Raw genomic sequence first — 7,237 nt, 5'->3', positions numbered from 1 at the left:
ACGGGTCCGCGAGAGCGCGCAGCGGGTCCCGCTGGAGGTCTGTCTGCTCCACAACCTGCATTTGCAAAAAGAGTATAAAGGCAAAGACACGACCCTCTTCAGTCGTGCGCTTTACCTTCCCCCAAATTCCTCAAAGATGGTTTGTCTCACGTGTTGCGGAGCTTAAGAACAGCTCGAATTCAATTAGCCCCGAAGCTCAGGGGCCCTGGAGGGATCCGTACATGAGGGTGAGTGCGCGTGAATGTGTGTACGTGCGGGAGGGGAAGGCTGGTGAGTGTCCCAGTGAAGGTGTGCCTTTGAAAATGTGTGTAAACGTTGCGAAAACTCAACACGTCCACGCGATTATTACATGACGATGGATAATTCTAACATGTGAAGGTCAACTGTGTGGAGGGGGTGAAGGTCTGTGCTACTGTGTTTGAACGTGAGGGGGTGTCGGTGTAATAAGGAATAATGGCAATGTTTGCAGATGTGTAAGTCTTGTGGGGACGTGGGTTATGGAGGTGCGGTGAACTGGGAAGAGCCCAGAAGAGGGCGGTGGGCGTAGGGGCCCCAACGTGCCTCAACCAGGAGTAGAGCCTCTATGGCTTTAACAAATGTAGACGATGCGGGAGGTGGGAGAGGCTGTGCGCGTCCCTGCCCAGCCGGGAGCGCGCGAGGACTCTCTTCAATCTGCACAGCCGGCGAGAGGTGGGGAAAACAGACGCGAAAGGAAAAACTGAAGTGGGACCTCAGGGCCAGGGGAGTCTCAAACTTACCCGTTCCTTTCCCTGCTCCTCCCCCCATCGGAATTCTCCACAGTCGCAGCAACAGATGTGGGAAGCCCCCTAGGGCTGTCGTCCTGGCTCCGTGACATCGAATCTGGAGAAGGGATTGAAGCCCGAGGCTGCGCCCCGGGAGTCAGTGAGCAGAGGGTAAGCCGCCGGACCGCCCCACAACCTCGATCCAGGTAGGGCTAGATCCCGCCTAGGGTGTTGGCTGAGACCGGGGATAGGAGGGGAGGGGCCCTTCCCTAGGAGCAAAGGCAGAATGGGGGATAAGGGTTCCCAAAGGCAGGGATATGGGAGGGGCTCTGTCAAACCTGCCTGGAGCCCTAGGCGGGAGCGTGCTGTCTGTGTAAGTGCGTTTGTGTGGCTGGGCATAGTTTCTATTGGAAGGAGGGCCCTTGGGCATCCTAGAGCTTCGAAAAATGGGGCCAAATCTTGAACATTATTCTACTTCCTTAGCTAGAGGTAGCTAGCCCCCATGACCCGTCGGCTGAGGACACCCTTCCCCCTCCCCCAGAGCCGCCTGGGCTCTGCGAGACCGGGAGGGACCTTTAATGACGTTCCCCCCAATGCTCCTGGAGGGCCTTCTTCCTCAGACAGAAGGCTGACTGAGCAGCCCTGGTTCTCCACTCGTGGGAGCTTCAACCCAGAGCGGGCAGCTTTGATTACTGCGGGAGAGCGGCCTGCGAGTCTGCTTCCGCGGATCCCACGGCTCTTGCCACCCGCCGCATTGATGATCCACTGGGATTTCGGTCTCAGTGGAGGGCTGTGTGCACGCGCCAGTGCGCGTTTGTGTCCCCGTGTGTGCGTTGGTTTTGAGTGAAGGCTTGTGTCTGTCAATTCCCACGATGAACAGGAAAGCGCCTTGCACCGTAGTGGAGAACGCTGTACAAATGCTAGGTTCAGCTGAGAGAACAATGAGGTCTCCCTGTCTGTGTCTGGGTGCCTTTGTGTTTGCGTGTCTGCGAAATGTGTTGTGAACCTCCAAACCCCTACAGAAGTTGGCGGTTTGATGGCGGTGCCCGAGCGTGTGTTTGTATTGTTTGGGCGCATATATGGGCGTGTGTGCGAGTGCTGTGCATGGGACAAAGAGTTCGAGGGAGGACACCAGTCACGGACAAAAATACCTTTTCTGTGTATCTCTTTCACGTGAATAAACAAAGGCCTAGAAATAGTCAGGGATCAGTGAAGAGCCCACCACAGGCCGGTCAGCGGCAGAACCAGGGCAAAGAGGCCAGCGCCAGGGTGAGAAGGTAGGCAGGGGAAAAAGAGAAAGGTAGGAGGCCGCTGGAAAAGTAAGTCACGGCCCTGAGAGGAAGCATGCATTTAATTCCGAGACTTTTATTAAGCTCCACCCCTGCCCAAGAAAGGTTCCTGGGCACACAGGAGGTAATGGGAGCCCTTGGGCCTACTCTAGATGAGTTTGAGGAGGCAGAGCTTTACAGGGGAAGGAAGCTGGGACTCGGTGAGTCACCGTCTCCCTTCTTCTCCTGCTTCCACCTGCAGAATCCGCTATGGTGCCCATGTGGGTGTTGTGGCTAGCCTGGGCGCTGCTAAGAATGGCGGGAGCGTGCCCAGAGCCGTGCGCCTGCGTGGACAAGTACGCTCACCAGTTCGCTGACTGCGCCTACAAAGAGCTGAGCGAGGTGCCAGAAGGACTGCCGGCCAACGTGACCACGCTTAGTCTGTCGGCCAACAAGATCACCGTGCTGCGGCGCGGGGCCTTCGCCGACGTCACGCAAGTTACGTCGCTGTGGCTGGCGCACAATGAGGTGCGCACCGTGGAGTCCGGAGCGCTGGCTGTGCTGAACCAGCTCAAGAACCTCGACCTGAGCCACAACCTCATAACCAGCTTCCCATGGAGCGACCTGCGTAACTTGAGCGCGCTGCAGCTGCTCAAAATGAACCACAACCAATTGAGCTCACTTCCCCGGGATGCACTCGGTGCGCTGCCAGACTTGCGCTCCCTGCGCATCAACAACAACCAGCTGCGTACACTGGCTCCCGGCACCTTCGACGCGCTAAGCGCGCTGTCACATCTGCAACTCTATCATAACCCCTTCCATTGCGGTTGCAGCCTTCTGTGGCTGCAGGCATGGGCCGCGAGCACCCGGGTCTCGCTACCGGAGCCCGATTCCATTGCGTGTGCCACGCCTCCCGCGCTGCAGGGCGTTCCGGTGCACCGTCTGCCGGTCCTGAACTGCGCACCGCCCAGCGTGCGTCTGAGTGCCGAGCCGCCTCCCGAGGCTCCGGGCGGCGAGTTGCGCGCTGGCTTGGCGTTCATGTTACACTGTGTCGCCGAAGGGCACCCCACGCCCCGCCTGCAGTGGCAACTTCAGATCCCAGGTGGTACCATAGTCTTAGAGCCGCCGGTCCAGAGCAGAGAGGACGACGAGGACGGGGCAGAAGACAGGGAGGAGGAAGGAGAGGGGGACGGGCCAACGCAGACGGGTGCCCCAACTCCGAGTCCGGCACCCGCTTGGCCCGCGCCCCCAGCCACCCCACGCTTCCTGACACTCGCAAATGGCTCCCTGTTGGTACCCCTCCTGAGTGCCAAGGAGGCAGGCATCTACACGTGCCGTGCCCACAACGAGCTGGGTGTCAACTCCACGTCAGTACGCGTGTCGGTGACGGCTGCCGGGCCGCCAAAGCACGCTCCTGGCTCAGGGGGAGACCCCGAGGGGCAGGCCCCAACCTCCGAACGCAAGTCCACAGCCAAAGGCCGGGGCAACAGCGTCTTACCATCCAAGCCTGAGCGCAAAATCAAAGGCCAAGGCCTCGCCCAGGGTAGCATCCTTGGAGAGACGGGGGCGGGGCCGGAGGAGGAGGCAGGTGAGGGAGATGAGGCGGAAGACCAGGTCTCTGCGGACCCGGTGGAGGAGCAGCGTTGTGACCAAGGGGACCCCTCGCGGTACGTGTCCAACCACGCGTTCAACCAGAGCACAGACCTGAAGCCTCACGTTTTTGAGTTGGGTGTCATCGCGCTGGACGTGGCGGAGCGCGAGGCGCGGGTGCAGCTGACGCCGCTGGCGGCGCGCTGGGGCCCTGGGAATGGCGGGGCTGGCGGAGCGGTACGGCTTGGGAGGCGACCCCTGCGCCTGCTCTATCTGTGCCCGGCGGGAGGCGGCTCAGCAGTGCAGTGGTCGCGCGTGGAGGAAGGCGTCAACGCCTATTGGTTCCGCGGCCTTCGGCCTGGCACCAACTACTCCGTGTGCCTGGCGCTGGCAGGGGAGGCCTGCCACGTGCAAGTTGTATTCGCCACCAAGAAAGAGTTGCCCTCGCTGCTGGTTATCGTGGCGGTGAGCGTGTTCCTCCTGATGCTGGCCACGGTGCCTCTGCTGGGCGCCGCGTGCTGCCATCTGCTGGCCAAACACCCGGGGAAGCCCTACCGTCTGATCTTGCGGCCGCAGGCCCTCGATCCCATGGAGAAGCACATCGCCGCCGACTTTGACCCGCGTGCCTCCTACCTCGAGTCCGAGAAAAGCTATCCGACAGGTGGCGAAACGGGCGGCGAGGGACCAGAGGAAGCCCCCGGGGAGGGTCTTGACGAAGACGCGGAGCAGCGGGGCCCAGGCGGGGACTTGCAGAGAGAGGAGAGCCTGGTCACCTGTTCGCTGGTGGAGTCCCAGTCCAAGACCAACCAAGAAGAGTTCGAGGCGGGCTCAGAGTACAGTGATCGGCTGCCCTTGGGTGCCGAGGCGGTCAACATTGCCCAGGAGATTAATGGCAACTACAGGCAGACAGAGGGCTGAACCCCTAGCCCTCCGGCCTGCCCATTCTCATCCCCCACCTTTGGGTGCCAGGGAGCCGAAGCCTAGGGCTGGCAGGATTTATGCCCCCCTCATTTACTGCACCCCCTTACCATCCCCCAACCTTGACTCCTGGGGACTGCTAGTGGGGAGTGGGACGATTTCACCAGTCCCGCACCACCCCACGATTGTCATTGTCCTTGTGGACCGAGTCCCCCTTCGGCAAGCACAATTCCCTGCTCCTCTCTCCTCGTATAAGACACCACCGCTGACTGTGAGGCAAAACCCACATCTCCATTCCCACGAAATAGTTACCTTCGAAACCGGCACCACAACCCGCCCCACGGTGGGCCCTGGAGCCTTAGGAAATGGGTGAAGACGTTGGAAACATCTGGTGGTAATGCTGTGGCTCAGGGGTCGGCCCGGGATCTGCAACAGATGTCCCTAGTGTAGTACGCTGTGGGGTCACGCCTCGACCCCTACTCTGTCCTTTCCGGGGTGCATGTCCTGAAAGCCAGGGTTCGGTGACAACTCTCTATTTTTTATTTAAAGCCCCCTTGCGACTGGGAACCAAACCCTTTAGCTACACCCCCACTCAACTCTGCTTCTGACCAGCTGGAGCCGAGCTGGGTGCCTAGGGCGCCTTTCAGCTCCGCGCTCCGATTTTCATATTTTCGTTGTTTTCAATGACAGCGACACTCCGGGTCTGGTGCTAACAGTCTTTTCCCAGCCTCTGGGAAAAGTGTGTGTGTGTGTGTGTGTGTGTGTGTCTCGAGGGTCGGGAGACCTTTTCTTGAGCCCTTTCTCCTAACTTACAACGCCACAGAACCGCGCACCCTTTTTCCGCTAGAGTGTAGGCTGGGTCCTGGGCCAATTTCGTTGTGGGTGAGTTGGGGTTTCGGAGATGGGTGCACGGGACAGCTCTGCTCCCGCTGCTGCATGAGGCCCAGACCTCAGATCGAGAAGCGCTGGGGCTATAGGAAGCCAACTATGGTCTCCCTGGCGGGGTCCCTTGTGAGGGCGTGCGCCCTGGTTTGCACAAAGCCTGCGCTTGACATAAAGCAGGATCTAGGTGGGGAAGAGTCCCTCAGTCCTCGCGTTTCCCCGCCCCGCCCCTCCTTCTGCGACAATAGTATTTCCCTGGCGTGTAGTTCTAGTCAAGCGTGGTCTGTAGGAGAAAAGTCTGTGTCCTGTAAAGTGTGACCCTTTTTGGGGCGCGGGAAGCGGGGCGGGCAGGCAGGTGGGCAGGGAGGACGGGAGGGAAGGGGAGGGTGGACGCGGTGAGGCGACTCGGGCGGGGTCCTTTTGTTGTTGTTCTATAAGGAAAGCGTCGGGCTTGGGTGGGGGATTTCGGGCGTCGGGACCAGCGCTGTCCGTGGAGCTCAGCACAAGTGCGGCCCGGGGCGGAGTAGCAACCTTTCCTCGGCCACGCTCTTTTCTAAAGGCATCTGTATGTACACAGTCAATAAAACAATTGATTTCAACTGGGCTTGGTGAGTCTTTGTCAGGGGACAGAGGGAGGAGCCTGGGGGTACAGGAGGAAACTGCAGAATGAAGGAGCCCCGAGGACCTCCCGTTGAGATTCTTTGTGAGATCTCGCATTTGACTATCCTGTGATATTGCCAGGTGCTTACACCGGGGCCTGCTCCTGGTGCCTCCAGCTCCGGGGTGGGGAGGAGAAACCACGTGATAAGGGGGAAGCTGGTAGTGAGTAGGGAGGGCTCACAAGGAAAGGGTGGGTCTCTCTGTAGATTAAAATGAAGAGTCCCCGGGTGTGTGCATGAATGTGCTGTGTACAATTCTCCTTGGGTCGACACTGTCGTTGTAATGGGGTGTGGCTGTGTATGTGTGAGGACTGCCTCCTTTCTGTGTCCCAACACCAGCCATTGAGTTCTCTGGGAAGCCAGGGGAGAGATTCACAGGGGCAAGACTGCTGTGGCTTGCACAAAAGAAGTCAGGAATAAACTATGGAGCAGGCAAATGATGGAGAGCAGAGAAGGGGCAATGTGGTAAGGTTAATTCCACAGAACAAGCTGACCCAGGAGCCTAGTGCATGTGCATGTGTGTTGGGGAGGAGGAGTGTTCTCAGTGAATGGGATATGGACAACCGTCAGGTTGTGTGAGCCTGCAGGGTGGGCTAAGGTGAGTGAACATGTATAATCAGGTTTAAAGCTCACTGACTTGATCGTCCCAGAAATGGAGCTTCTTGGGGAGGGGAACAGGAGGAGCAGAGTGGATGCTGCGCTCCAAGTCAAGATCAGCCTAGAGTGCTGTTGTTGAGCTGGCTGTGTATTTCAACTGAATCCCCCTATAGGACAGGGAGTGGCCAGGAACGGAGGTAGAAGAGGAAAGAAATAGATATGAGGGGAGCAGATGAAGATTCCATCCCTATTCTCTCTTGGGTATCAGGTCTTCCTAATTGGACCAGTCCAGGCTGGGGACTAGGCCCAGGTCCAGACTCCCAGCATTCTATCCTAGACTGTCTCTTGATAGAGGTGGTAGCTATGACACTTCCCGGGGCTGGAGCCCAAGTTCCCTGCCCAGACCAGCAAAGCTGTCTTAGAGAAAAATTTCTTTACCAGAGTCACAGCCCAAGCTCTGCCACTGCAGCCACCCCACTGTCAGGGACAGAACTCAGAAATACAGTCTTTTAGGAGAAGAGCTGCTTTGCTCTGCCTGTAAATGCTGCCTTTGAGCAGAGGGAAGGGACTGGCCCAATTC

At 58.7% G+C, this 7,237-nt stretch overlaps 1 protein-coding gene across 1 annotated transcript; it reads left to right on the top strand.

The window, feature by feature from the left end:
- The first annotated feature begins 2,280 nt into the window (after positions 1-2,280).
- ISLR2 (immunoglobulin superfamily containing leucine rich repeat 2) lies at positions 2,281-5,997 on the top strand. The gene is made up of 2 exons (XM_006922636.2): positions 2,281-4,610; positions 5,947-5,997. Exon 1 carries the CDS (start codon positions 2,282-2,284, stop codon positions 4,517-4,519), a length of 2,238 nt encoding a protein of 745 aa, XP_006922698.1. The 5' UTR covers position 2,281; the 3' UTR covers positions 4,520-4,610; positions 5,947-5,997.
- Positions 5,998-7,237: the final 1,240 nt, after the last annotated feature.

The sequence above is a fragment of the Pteropus alecto genome, unplaced genomic scaffold, assembly GCF_000325575.1.
Source record: "Pteropus alecto unplaced genomic scaffold, ASM32557v1 scaffold38, whole genome shotgun sequence".
In the NCBI taxonomy this organism is placed as follows: domain Eukaryota; kingdom Metazoa; phylum Chordata; class Mammalia; order Chiroptera; family Pteropodidae; genus Pteropus; species Pteropus alecto.
The sequence above is the reverse complement of the archived record's forward strand: the minus strand, read 5'-3'. Positions and strand labels throughout refer to the sequence as shown.

Excerpts from the sequence above, each read along its gene's own strand:
- ISLR2 (XM_006922636.2), top strand. The coding sequence starts at position 2,282 with ATGGTGCCCATGTGGGTGTTGTGGCTAGCCTGGGCGCTGCTAAGAATG.